The sequence below is a fragment of the Tamandua tetradactyla genome, chromosome 8, assembly GCF_023851605.1.
Source record: "Tamandua tetradactyla isolate mTamTet1 chromosome 8, mTamTet1.pri, whole genome shotgun sequence".
NCBI classification, from domain to species: domain Eukaryota; kingdom Metazoa; phylum Chordata; class Mammalia; order Pilosa; family Myrmecophagidae; genus Tamandua; species Tamandua tetradactyla.
In genome coordinates this window covers 12,728,620-12,743,248 of record NC_135334.1, presented here as the reverse complement: position 1 = coordinate 12,743,248, position 14,629 = coordinate 12,728,620, and the positions used below count along the sequence as shown (strand labels likewise).

The 14,629-nt window shown below is 37.3% G+C and overlaps 1 protein-coding gene across 4 annotated transcripts in view; it reads left to right on the top strand.

Moving 5' to 3' along the window:
- Window positions 1-14,629, top strand: part of CCDC15 (coiled-coil domain containing 15) — a 189,265-nt gene that overhangs the window by 1,924 nt on the left and 172,712 nt on the right. For all 4 annotated transcript variants that reach the window (XM_077112559.1, XM_077112556.1, XM_077112558.1 and 1 more), the window contains exons 3-4: window positions 3,805-3,954; window positions 4,815-5,009. In XM_077112559.1, coding sequence (XP_076968674.1) covers window positions 3,805-3,954; window positions 4,815-5,009 — 345 coding nt within the window. The remainder of the gene's footprint in view (window positions 1-3,804; window positions 3,955-4,814; window positions 5,010-14,629) is intronic.

Sequence of the window (14,629 nt, the reverse complement as noted above, 5' to 3'; positions counted from 1 at the left end):
GAAGAAATGAGACGTTTGAGGTAATGTTAAATAGCAATGCAATGTAGTTTATTCGTTCTCTTTATGTTTGTATGTATGTATGTATGTACACATTCCTTCATTCCTACCCTGCCTATTACCAAGAAGGTTTTTAAGAGTCTAGTATGTGGTTAAGGCCTAAGAATATGGTACTTAGTCAAAGAAGAAAGATGTGGCATTGGGTTGGTATGGGTAAGAATAGGTGAATGAACAATTCGGATAATCACAGAAGGTGATGATGTTCCAATTAACGAGAATGGGGAGAGTAAGAAGTAAGCAAGGTATGTTCAGGATACTATAGGGCAGACTAGATTGATTGGAGTGGAAGGCTTCGTAAGGGGATCACTCTTTAATATTTGTGTATGGTTTACATGATCAATGTTTTTATTATATCAATTACTTTAATGTTTTTTAAAATTCGGGAAACACTGACTCCTGGAGAGCAAGTTAGGATATAATTGTTAGGATTTTAATTTAGGCATGAAATATAGCGTCAAGATTTGTTTAGTGATAAGTAGTGGAGAGAAAAAGTCTTGAAGAACGGTGGTTGAAGTGGGAATGAAAAGGAACACATGGAAGAAACGTCCCAGAAGAATCAGTAAGATTTTGTATGAAGGTATTTGGGTTTTTAGTTACTGGTTTCTCTTTTTAATTCTCAAATTCTGACATCTTCATAATGTCAATAGTATCAAAATGTCTAAAACTTGGCACCACCAAGTTTTTTCCTTTACTGTATTAAACAGGTTTGAGGGTGGGCCACAGTGGCTCAGCAGGCAAGAATGCTTGCCTGCCATGCCAGAGGATCCACGTTCGATTCCCGGTCCCTGCCCATGTAAAAATAAATAAATAAATAAATAAATAAATAAATAAATAAATAAATAAATAGGTTTGAGTTCCATACATGAACTCAAAATGTTCTCTCATTTTGAAAATTCTGATCAGTTTCAGCCAAAGACAATTTGATCAGACATCTAAACTTGATCAAAACCTACTAGAGCTCTTTATAGCGTGTATAGTCTGGGGAATTTACTCTTATTAATAGACGTAGCTCCCTCAGCTCAGAATAGATCCTGAATAGGTTATTCTAAAGCTTTGTTACCCTTAGATTATATCTATTGTAAAGAGAACTCCTAATCCTTGGTCTTATGCATCATTCCTACCACCACACTACCCTCCCCACCCCCAATTTAAAGGGGCTGTTAGGATTCCTAGAAATGCCATAGCATCAGACTCTCCCCATTCCAACCATAACTAAATTAGCTTCAAAAGACAGTTATCCTATCATCATATATGGTCATTGCATTATTATACAATTTGTTCTAGTTATCTATTGCTGTGTAACAAACTACCCCAGAATTTAGTTGTACGAAGCAAACGGTACATCAAAAATTTGAGCAGTGCACAGCAGGGATGTCTTGTGTCTGCTCTACAATGTCTGTGACCCCAACTGAGGTGGCTCAAATAGCTAGAGATGCCTAGGATAGCTTGACTGGGCTCTGGTGTTGGTTGGATTCCTTGATTCTTCTCTGAGTCGTGTTTGCTCTTGTTTTTGCATAATGTCCAAGATGGCTTTCTCACTCATATATCTGGAACTTGGGCTAAGATGACTTCAATGGCTGGGGTCTGGCTGGGCAGCTGTCTCTTTCCACATGGCCTCTCTGTATAGCTAGTGTGGACTTCCTTACAGCATGGTAGTCTCAGGGTAGTGACAGTTCTTTTATGCTTTCCCCCAGAGTAAGCATTCTAAGAGAGCCAGGCAGAAGTTACTTTATGACTTAACTGGGGAATTCATGTAGCCAATACTTCTGTTTCAGTCTGGTGAATATACATAGCCAGATGGTGTTCACTGTGGGGGGAGGACCACACAAGGGCATGAATACAGGGAGGCTGGGTTCCTTGAGAGAAGGGTGGGGAGCGGGCCACCTTTGGAGACTAACTATCACATTATCAAAGCACCAGTTCTATCATAAGTGAACTTCTCAAAATGTGTTCTTTGATTGTTTTGAGGAACTTCATTTTAAATTGCCCCCTTGGAAAGTCTATAGGGTGCAGAAAGATTATAAGAAGTCATTTGTGCAATTGAAACAATATATAACTTTGTTTAACCTAGTAGGTATTTCTCAAAATTATTTGACTTTGGGAACCTCTTAATGACATCCCATGGCACAAGTGTTCTCAGGTTCTGGTTGCCTTACATGATGGTGTTTGCTAAGGATAATCTAAATTCTGGAACACTCTTACCTATGGTTTACAATTGGGATCCACTGTCTGGAATCAACCATGCACTCTGATGATTTTAGCAAGTGGGTAAAAAGGGGCAGACAGAGAACATGAAAGTAGAAAAGAAGAGGCTGGGTGCCTTAAACTTGTCTGGGGCATAAAATAATCTGGGTCAGTTAGTTTTTCGGGCTTACTATGTATAGCTCTTGTTTAGAATTATTTTATCTAACTCTTCTTTGATACTTGTATTTTATATCCCAGTGGTACATACTCTTATAAAATAGTTGGTGGAATAGATTTATTGGAAAATGAATTTAAATTATTTTGATTTTAAGAGTTTAATGACAAACTGAAATAACTTATGTACCCTTCATAATTAGAATTTGAAGTCACTGTTAGAAAAAGGGATGGATAGGAGGTAGGATGATTATTTTATTTAATTTGAAAATTCCTTATGAAGGAGAGACAGTCAGGAACAAAACAGTGCAGTATATAGCATAAGTGTTTGAGTCAGAGAAATGTCTAGCTCTGCTACTTGCCAGCTTTAAATCTTGGGCAAATTATTTAATCTTTTTTACCTGATTTCCTTATCTCTAACATGAATACCTACTACAAAAAGTAGTTCTGAGTATTTAATGATATAATGTAGTTAAATGCTTGTCACATAATAGACCCTTAATGGTGACTGCTGTTGTGATGATGATTATGATTGCTATGTAGAAACTTAGAGGAGGTGAAAGCCCATCAGGGATTCAAACAGGATAAAATATTTCAGATTGTTTAGGATATGTTTTGGAATTCAGCGACTATAAATATTTTTTGAGTACCTTTTATATTCGAGGCTCTGTGCTGTATGCTGTGGGGAAACCAAGGAGAATTAAATATGTTTCCTTGGTTAGATTATGAACTTCAGAAAGTTAAGAAACTCTCTGGAAACTTCAGGGAAGTCAAGAAAAGAAGTACTGTACTCAATTAACTTTTTTTCCCAGTTAACTTTAGTAAGCAAGAGACATGGCATAGCATAAGAGAACTCAGCTGAAAAGGATTGTGGAAAGGACTGGGGTTGGGTTTTAGATGGTCTTGAAGAATGAGTAGACCTGTACTAAAATGGAAAAGAGAGAAAGGACATGCTATATTGAAAACGGAACATAATTCTGACTATAAAGGCATTTTACATTAGCGTGTAATATATAGAGAGCAACCTGGTGTGTCTGGACTGTGTACTCATTTTAGAAAATGTGCAACAAGATAGGATTGAGTTGATTCATTAGGAATTAACAAATAATTCTTGGGGTCTCAGTTCAGTAAAAATTTAAGATTTGCTTTGAATACTGACAAATTCCAATTTTTAGTTTGTGATTTTGTTTAAATTCTTGGTACTCACAAGCTCTATCTAGATCACCTGTGCTAATCTCTTGTGAGATTCCCTACTCTTGCAGGGATTATGGATTGTAGAACTGAATTATTTTTTCAGTATTGTATTCTGACTTCTTTGTGTTTACAACAGTGCCCTACTGGGCAAAATTACTGACATTTAAGTTCATTTTCTGTTTTTCATCTTTAAAGACTTCGGCATATATGATTGAAGAAGAACTAAAGGAACAGCTAAGAAAAAAAGCAGCAGCTTTGAAGTGCTTTCAAAGACAAGTCAGATACCGAGTAAATCAACAAATTAGGCTTAAAAGAAAGCAACAGCTTCAGAGGTCTTATGAAGCAGTAAGTATAAAACTGGGTCTGACATTGACTGTATATGCTGGATGGATTATATGGGTATGAATATTCACAAAAACTGCTTTAAAAAAAATGTTGTTCTGAGTCAAGTTGAATGGAAAGAGTGTGTCTGATTGAGATAATAAATAATTAGGGAGTATCAGAATCACTTTCTTTTCATTAAAGAAGTTATAGGTTTACACAAAAGTCATGCAGAAAATACAGTTTCCATGTATCCTACCCCCCCCCCCCATTATTAACAGCTTGCATTAGTACCTTGCATGGTATCTTTCTTACAGTTAATGAAAGAATATTATTATAATTGTAGTGTTAGCTATAGTCCATAGTTCACATTAGGGTTCTCTCCTTATTTGTGTTATACAATCCTATGTGTTTGTTTTTGTTTTTAATTTTCTTCTTTTTTTTTCGCATGGGCAGGTACTGGGAATTGAACCCGGGTCTCCAACATGACAGGCAAGATCTCTGCCTGCTGAGCCACTGTGGCCTCCCCTGTTTTTAATTTTTGTACTGATAATATATATACAACCAAATAGTTAAAAACAATGTCAGAGTATTAGGTTCAGAATTGGGATTGAATTCAGATTTGGTGCTTACCCGGACTATAGTTTCTGTATCTGTAAAATGAAGATATAATACTTGTTTCACAGGATTGTTGTAAGAATTAGATGAGCTAGTGTAATTATTGACACATAGGTAGATACCTGGTAAATGTTTATTCCTTGCCCTACTTAAGCCCACCTGCCCCCCTCCCCTGGACTTAAAATCTTTTGAACTCCTTAGTGACATTATTTAAGTGTACTAGATTTGAGTGGAATCTCACTATCCCTTTTCTCTCATTTGTGTAGGCAGAAAAGGAAGGTGTTATAGCCATGCAGTCTTCGGATCCAGGACACTTAACTTCTAAAAGGAGAACAAGTGTTTTTCCAAACAATTTGAATGCTGCTATTGTAAGTTCTAGGTTACCCCCTTCCCAGATGCTTGGGGATGGAATGGAAGATGGAGAGAATCAGAATAAATTATTCCAACAACAAGCCCAGGCTGTAAGTATATATTCATTTTATTTTATGTCAATGATTTTTTCCCCCAAACACATAAACTAAAAATATGACATTTCTAGAATATGAGATAGGAATTGGGAGGCACCACACTCAATTTCACTTTTTATCATCTCTTTTTTTAAAGTAGAGCTTAGTGAGGTGGTGTTTATTTTCTACCTTTATTTTGTATTTATAGTCATTTATTTTTGATAAGATACTTAAGAATTTTCTAATGAAAGGTACCAAAGTATTAGAGTGTAAAAATTAATAGATGGAGGGTGCATGTAGTTCAGTGGTAGAATGCTTGTTTTCCATGAGGGACACCCAGGTTCGATTCCTGGACCATATACCACCACACCGCCCCCCCCCCCCCAAAAAAAAAATTAATAGACTCAGCTGTCCCTAGGCAGCCATCTTATCTAGAGACAAATCTGAAAACATTCAAGATTTTCTGCTCTTGGATGCCACTCCTCTTTCCCTTGGTATTGAAACTGCTGGTGGACTCATGACTATCTTCATCAAGCGCAATATCACCATTCCCACCAAGCAGACACAGACCTTCACTACCTACTCTGACAACCAGTTTGGTGTGCTCATTCAGGTTTATGAAGGTGAGTGTGTGCCATGACCAAGGTTAACAATCTGCTTGGCAAGTTTGAAGTTACTGGGATACCTCCTGCCCCCATGGTGTACCTCAGATTGAAGTCACTTTGACATTGATGCCAGTGGCATCCTCAATGTGTCTGCTGTGTATAAGAGCACAGGAAAAGAGAACAAGATCACCAACACTAATGACAAGGGTCATTTGAGCAAAGAAAAATTGAGCACATGGTTCAGGAAGCCACGAAGTTCAGGGCTGAAGATGAGAAGCAGAGGGACAAGGTATCTTCCAAGAATTTGCTTGAATCGTATGCATTTAACATGAAGGCAACAGTTGAGGATGAGAAACTTCAAGGCAAGAACAATGATGAAGACAAACAGAAGATTCTTGACAATTGTAATTAAAGCATCAACAGGCTTGATAAGAGTCAGAATACAGAGAAGAAATAATTTGAATATCAGCAGAAGGAGCTGGAGAAAGTCTGTAACCCCATCATTGCTAAGCTGTACCAAAGTGTAGGAAGCATTCCAGGAGGAGTGCCTGGGCCTTCCATGGTAGTGGAGCACCTCCTTCTGGTGGTACTTCTGGACCCACTATTGAAAAGGTTGATTAAGTCAGTTGGCACACATACCTTAGCATTGTAACACAGTAAAAAATTGAAGGACCTGAATTTGCAGCACATTCTGTATGGCAGTTCAGCTGCTATGCAAAATTCCTGGGCATTCTTGATACTTGACTGTGGTATATGTGCACAGGAAAGGGACATAACATTGCACTTTATTAGTACTGCATTGTTTAAGTGGAAAATGCAATGTCTTAACTAAAACTATTTAAAATTGGCACTAAAAAACAGAAAAAGTTAGTAGACTTCCATGTGGGACACCCAGGTTTAATTCCTGGACCATGCACACCCCCCCCCCCCCCCAAAAAAAAGATAATAGAAAGAACTTTCTATCAAAGAACATGGAACTTCCCTATGATATTAAAATTATATTTCCGGTAATTTATTATTAGTTTGTAGTCTGATGACAGAGTGATTCTTAATCTCTGTTTGGAGAGAGGTTTAATACATATATGGAACATTTCATTCATTATTATCTTTGTTTCTTTTTCCTTCTTCCGTCCCTTTTATCTGATTATCCCAATAAATGCATCTGTAGTTAAAGGTCAGGTAATAATATAGTAAACTCTGAATGAACCTATCAAGAGTTTTGGGAATAATGTAATTTTTATTTAGTGACTCAGTTATTTGACATACTGAATATTTAAAAATTAACCATTATGCTAAACCAGATCATCTCATCTGTTCAAACAATTTGTCTGCATCCAGTCAGCTCCCTCCTTTATATAACTTTTTGTATCTAACTAAACTTTTGTTCAGTTGATGTCATATTTTCAGCTTTGCTTTGGAAATTGTCCTTCATCTTATCATTTAAAAATGTATTCCTAGGAGTGGGTGCACGAGTGGTTCACTAATAGAATGCTCGCCTTCTATGTAGGAGACCCAGGTTCGATTCCCAGACCATGTACCCCTCCCTCCCACAAAAAATGTATTCCTAGGAATAGTGAGAGGAAAAGAGAAAGTGTTGAAAATGGTGAATATGTGAAGATAAGTGTTTATAAGTACCTAAGTTAACTTGCTTGGTCATAAGTATGAAACAAATCTGATTGTGCTATTAGTACAAATAAGGAAAACTTAGAGGCACACTTTATCATTTTGACATAACTTTTTCTAAAACTTTATTTGTTCAAAACAGTGATTTTTCTTGTCATTGTTCAGTTGTAGTAACCACTTTTATACTCATTTTTCTTTTTTACAAGATTACAAACAATTTATTTAGCAAATATTTATTGAGCTAGGTACTGCAGGCAAAACAAGGGAAAGAACATTGACTAAGATAGACACAGTCCTTGACTTCCTTGTGCTTTTAGCTATAAATGCCACTGACGTGTAGAATTTTACTTCATTTATATAACACATAAATCAAATTCATCATTCAGATATTTGAATATGCTGTGTTTGTTAAACATTGTAAGGATACTGATCAAATGTGATTTCAGGGTTTTATATTTCCAGGTAGAGATACAAAACTAATATATTAACTGTTAGATAATAATATATTGAATCTATTAGATATCTAATATATAGGTATCTATTAGATAATGATATTTTCTGTATTTGGTGATAAGGTTGTGCTATGGAAGTTCAGAAATTTAAAAATTCCATGGAAATAGTTGGGGAAGAATTCATGCAGGAGGTGGGATTGAGCCTTATATTTTGGACTGGTAAGCTTTGGATGTGCAGGAGGGGAGACAGGATATTTGAGATAGAAAGAACAGTTAAAGGTCCAGAATCTGCAGTGAACTAGGTATATTTTGGAATAAGTGATGGAGGCTTTCAATGATAGTTACAGAGAAGGTATTACATAGAGAGGAGGAAATCAGGTTGTGAAAACCCAATATTACAAAATTTAAAAAAATTTTATACTCTTTTCTTTTCTTGGAAGAAGTTGAACTACAGTTTTTGTCCACTAGATGTCACTGAGAACTAAATAATGAGACAGTGTTCAAGCCCTGACTCCTTTAATTTATCTAGAACTGCTTGAGTAAAAGGTGCATGTAATATTTGTGGGCTCTTCGATTTTCTTGTGTGTTGGAGCTATGGAAACAAATTATGAAAGAGTTTTAAAAGATAGTCTCATATGTTGAAATATTTAAGGATAAAGTGATTAGATATTTGGGATATACTTCAAAATAAGAATATAGTGATATAGGGGACTATAGATAAAATAAGACTGGCAGGGAGTTAAAACTGTAAAAACTGTAAAAAATGTAAAATGTACATTGAGGGTAGGAGTTTCATTATGGAAATCTGTCTACTTTTATATACGTTGGAAAATTTCCATATGTTGAATTTATTTAAACTTTAAAAATTAAAAAAAGAGATCATCTGGTCCAACTTTTTTCTTTCTAAGATATTATTTTTTATGACATCTCATATATATGTATATGTAGTCATCTAGTTTCTGCTGGAACACTTCCACTAGTAGGGGAACTTGCTGCTTTTTTTTCCCAGTGTTCATTTCATTTTTAGAAAGCTTAAGATAAATTTATAGAACTTTTAAAGAATATATTGAGTCAAAATCTTCCCCCCTGTAACTTTTACCCATTTGTCCTAGTTTTTCTTTTTTTTTTGGCATGGGCAGGCACTGGGGATCGATCCTGGGTCTCCGGCATGGCATGTGAGAATTCTGCCTGCTGAGCCACTGTGGCCCACCCTGTCCTAGTTTTTCTCTCTCAAGTAATAGAGAATAAAATACCATAATCATCTCTTAAACACTTCAGGTACTTGATTTATAGCTACTGTGTCCCTTCTAAGTTTTCTCTTAATGTTTCAGTCATTTTTCATATGACATGATTTCCAGATTATTATCTTGGTTGATTTCTTCTGACTGCTGTTCTTCTCAAATATGACCCCTAAACTGAGCATAATACTGTGTTCCAAATATGATTTGGCCAGCACCTCTCTAATTTTTCACCCCCACTCCACCCACCACTTATATTTGGTATTATCTACTTAGTTCTAAAACCTGATAATAGGGCCATGGTGGCTCAGCAGGTAAGAACGCTTGCCTGCCATGCCCGAGGACCCGGGTTCGACTCCCGGTGCCTGCCCATGTAAAACCCGATAATATTGGGCACCTTAAGTTAGGAATTAGAATCATAGAACTGAAAGAAACTTCAAGGGGTCTAATAAAAAAGAACCAGTTCCTTGCTTTTTGTTAGGACTGATATTTACCTCTAGGGATTTAGTTTCTGTGGTTTCCCTTGATAATTTCACTTTGGTGGGGAATTGAAGAATAAGAGTTTATTGTGTCATTGTTGTAGTTTCATCCATATAATAGTCTTTTATTTATCTTTAGAATACTGCCATTCTTTTTCGTTTTTTATAGCATGGTTCATCCCAACTTTATATTTGTTTCTCACTGAATCCTTTATCCTATTTTTAATTTTTATTCTCTCTTTAATATGCAGGTCTTCCAGCTTTTTAAAACCTGGGAAATAATTAATTTTGGTAGTTAAGTAAAAGTTTAAATAATGTGATATTACCTGCTCAATTCTCTATAATCTACCACTGAAGATCCAGTAAAAAACTAGTGTTTCATTTAAGCTGTTTTGATACAAGAACTTAGGCTAACCCAAGCAAAGGGGATGTTTGTTTCAAAAATACACATGGTATAATAAGGAAGATAGAATTTCATCCAAATCCAAACTCCCTTAAGGAGTTTGCAACTGGCCAGTTTTCTGGATGTGAGGTAACCAACAGCATGGGATCTCTGATCTTCACACTAGTATTTGATCAGTAGCTTGATTGATTTAGTGGACTCATAAGTGACCAGTCTTTTCCGTTGCCTGGAATGTAAGACTTCTAGTGCAGGAACTGGGATAGTTCTGGACAAATCAGGATAATTGGTATGCCGGTTTGAAGCTATTATATACCCCAGAAAAGCCATGTCTTTTAATCCTCTTTCGGTATTGCTGAGTGGAAACTTTTTATTATTTACATGGAGATGTGACCTACCCAAATGTTGGTGGGACCTGTTGATTAGGTGGTTTCTATGTAGATGTGTCTCTACCCATTCAAGGTGGGTTTGCTTAGTGGATCCCTTTAAGAGGGAATCATTTTGGAAAAGCCACGGAACCAACAGAACCAACGGAGCCCACACAGCCAGAGACATCTGGAGATGAAGAAAGAAAATACCCCTGGGAAAGCCATTTGAAACGAGAAGCCAGAGACCACAGCAGACTTCATGATGTGCCTTTCCGGTTGACAAGGTGTTCCTGACCCATGAGCCTTCCTTGAATCAAGGGATCACTTCTTGAATTCCTTAGTTTAAATATTTTCATGGCCTTTGAACTTTAAGCTTGCAACTTAATAAATTCCCTTTTTAAAAAGCTGTTCTGTTTCTGGTATATTGCATTCCAGCAGCTTTTACAAACTAAAACAGTTGGTCATCCTGTCTCTATGCATGTCCTTCTCTTTTATCTGTTTTTCACTCCTGACTGATATTTTCTTTTCCTCATCCGTTCATAACTTTGGCATACTTTGAGTCTCTTTTCTCCACTTTGGAACCTTTTAGTTTTAGTTCTTGCATATGACTTTTTCTCTCAGTCTCTCATGACAGTTTTCCTTAGAAGGTACTGTAGTTGGTTATCTGGGGTATCTGAGATGTTTCTAAGAGTTATGGGAGAGCAGTTTTGTTGGCAGTGAAAGTGTAGGATTATCCTTTCTAGGATTTTCCTGAGGTCTACAATTTTATATATATGTTTTTGTTTGCTAAATGCTGATGGAATGCAATATATCAGAAACGGGTTGGCTTTTATAAAGGGAATTCATTAAGTTACAAATTCATAGTTGGTTATAAAAGTGTCCAAACTAAGGCATCCAGTGAAAGATACCTTGAATCAAGAAGGACCAGTGTCTGTCACGTGGGAAGGCACATGGCTGGCATCTGCAGGACTTTGTTCCCAATTCCCTTGCTTCCAGCTTCTGATATCAGTGGTTTCTTCTCTAAGCGTCTGTGGTCCTTCATTTAACTCTTCCAGGACCCAACTCTGGGTTCTTGCTTGCTTAGCATCTCATGGGAAGGTACATGGTGATGTCTGCTGGGCTCTGCATCTTCACATGTCTGTGTCTGGGCATCTGCTTTCTCTGTCAGCACACAGACATCACCAGTGTCTTCATCTGAGCCAGCTCTGAAGCAGTTGTTTCCTCCAAAATATCACCCCTTTTAAAGACTCCAGTAAACTAATCAAGACCCACCCTGAATGGGTGGAGTCACATTGCCATCTAATCAGCAGGCCACACCCATCATTGGGCATGTCACATCTCCATGAGGTAATCTAATCAAAAGGTCATACCCACAATTGAGTGCACCAACCTCCATGGAAACAATCTAATCAGAGGTTTCCACCCTACAGTATTGAAACAGGCTTAAAGGACATGGCTTTTTGGTGATACCCAACTCTTTCAAACCAGCACAATATATATGTATTAATGAAAAAAGCATCTGCATGCCTGTGTTGTACATGGAGAGGTAGCTTTCTGAGGGAAATTGTCAGGGGATCTTTTTTTTTCTCCCCTTTTTTACACTTTCAGTTTTATTAAAGTTATATATACATGTAGCTTAAACAAAAGAATTAGTTGTGTACAGTGTTTACAATTAAAACATAGTAATACTATGTTTATCCCCTCATCTCTCCCTTCACAAAGGCAACTATTTGAATTTTAGTGCTTTTGGTATAACATTCACTGTAACATGCTCGTAATGTTCCTTCTTGACTTCTTTTTTTTAAAGTGTAAGCATTCCTTTAGGTGTCCCACTATCAAAATTGAGGATTTAGCATTCTTACCTCCTGCTGCCACCACATCCATACCCTTCCACCCCTTCACCCTCTCTGTAGAGTTCTAGTATCATTTTTTTTTCTGTTTCTACCCTTCAAATATTCAATCACTGACCTAAAATTTTCTATCAAATCCAGTAGAGGCAACTATAGAAGCAAATGCACTTACCTTCGAAGACTTCAAAATCACAGACGTCACATTCCATCTCCATACTTATTTTTTTTTTTTTTTTTTTTTTTTTTTTTTTTTTTTAATTTTTTTATTAATCAAAAAAAAGAAAAGAAATTAACACAACATTTAGAAATCATTCCATTCTACAAATGCACTCAGTAATTCTTAGTATCATCACATAGATGTATGATCATCATTTCTTAGTACATTTGCATCGATTTAGGAAAAGAACTAGCAAAACAGCAGAAAAAGATATAGAATGTTAATATAGAGAAGAGAATTAAAATAATAATACTAATAATATATATATATATATAAAGGAAAAAGAAAAAAAACAAAAACAAAAGATACAAACACACAAACAAACAAACAAAAAACCATATTTCAGGTGCAGCTTCATTCAGTGTTCCAACATAGTTACATTACACTTAGGTATTATTGTGCTGTCCATTTTTGAGTTTTTGTATCTAGTCCTGTTGCACAGTCTGTATCCCTTCAGCTCCAATTACCCATTATCTTACCCCGTTTCTAACTCCTGCTGGTCTCTGTTACCAATGATATATTCCAAGCTGATTCTCGAATGTCGGTTCACATCAGTGGGACCTTACAGTATTTGTCCTTTAGTTTTGGGCTAGACTCACTCAGCATAATGTTCTCTAGGTCCATCCATGTTATTACATGCTTCATAAGTTTAGTCTGTCTTAAAGCTGCATAGTATTCCATCGTAGGTATACGCCACAGTTTGTTTAGCCACTCGTCTGTTGATGAACATTTTGGCTGTTTCCATCTCTTTGCAACTGTAGATAATGCTGCTATAAACACTGGTGTGCAAATGTCTGTCTGTGTCTTTGCCCTTAAGTCCCTTGAGTAGATACCTAGCAGTGGTATTGCTGGGTTGTAATCCATTCTGCCATTCTATGCCTTTTGATTGGGAAATTCAGTCCATTAACTTTTAGTATTATTACTGTTTGGATAATATTTTCCTCTACCATTTTGGCTTTTGTATTATATATATCATATCTGATTTTCCTTCTTTCTACACTTTACTCCGTACCTCTCTCTTCTGTCTTTTCATATCTGACTCTAGTGCTCCCTTTAGTATTTGTTGCAGAGCTGGTCTCTTGGTCACAAATTCTCTCAGTGACTTTTTGTCTATAAATGTTTTAATTTCTCCTTCATTTTTGAAGGACAATTTTGCTGGATATAGGAGTCTTGGTTGGCAGTTTTTCTCTTTTAGTAATTTAAATATATCATCCCACTGTCTTCTAGCTTCCATGGTTTCTGCTGAGAAATCTACACATAGTCTTATTGGGTTTCCCTTGTATGTGACAGATTGTTTTTCTCTTGCTGCTTTCAAGATCCTCTCTTTCTCTTTGACCTCTGACATTCTAACTAGTAAGTGTCTTGGAGAACGCCTATTTGGGTCTATTCTCTTTGGGGTGCGCTGCACTTCTTGGATCTGCAAATTTAGGTCTTTCATAAGAGTTGGGAAATTTTCAGTGATAATTTCTTCCATTAGTTTTTCTCCTTCTTTTCCCTTCTCTTCTCCTTCTGGGACACCCACAACACGTATAGTTGTGCGCTTCATATTGTCATTCAGTTCCCTGATCCCCTGCTCAAGTTTTTCCATTCTTTTCCCTATAGTTTCTGTTTCTTTTTGGAATTCAGATGTTCCATCCTCCAGTTCACTAATTGTAGCTTCTGTCTCTTTAGATCTACCATTGTAGGTATCTATTGTTTTTTCCATTTTTTCTTCTTTGTCCTTCACCCCCATAAGTTCTGTGATTTGTTTTTTCAGATTTTCTATTTCTTCTTTTTGTTCAGCCCATGTCTTCTTCATGTCCTCCCTCAATTTATTGATTTGGTTTTTGAAGACTTTTTTCATTTCTGTTCGTATATTCAGCATTAGTTGTCTCAGCTCCTGTATCTCATTTGAACTATCGGTTTGTTCCTTTGACTGGGCCATATCTTCAATTTTCCGAGTGTCATCCATTATTTTCTGCTGGTGTCTGGGCATTTGATCAGATTTCCCTGGGTGTGGGACCCAGCTGGTTGAAAGCTTTTTCTGTGAAATCTCTGGGCTCTGTTTTTCTTTTCCTGCCCAGTAGGTGGCGCTCGTGGCGCTTGTCTGTCTGCACGACCGTCGCCCGGGAAACCGCGTGTGGAGGCGGGGGTCGCTGGCCGCCCCGGCTTGGGAGAGTGCCGGTCCTAATTGCCCAGCTGGCCCGAAACGCCAAGCGTGACGGGAGGGCCCCGCTATCCAATGTTCCCAGTCAGACCGGGGAGCCACGTGCGTGGAGGGGACCCCAGTCGCCAGCCGCCCCGGCTGGGAAAACGCGCGCCCCTCGGGTATCTCACCGCAGCAGATTCTCCCTGCCCGTTCAGCTGTTCCAGAATGGGGTACGCTGTCTTTTTGGTCTCTGTAGTGACTCTGGGAGCTGTTTC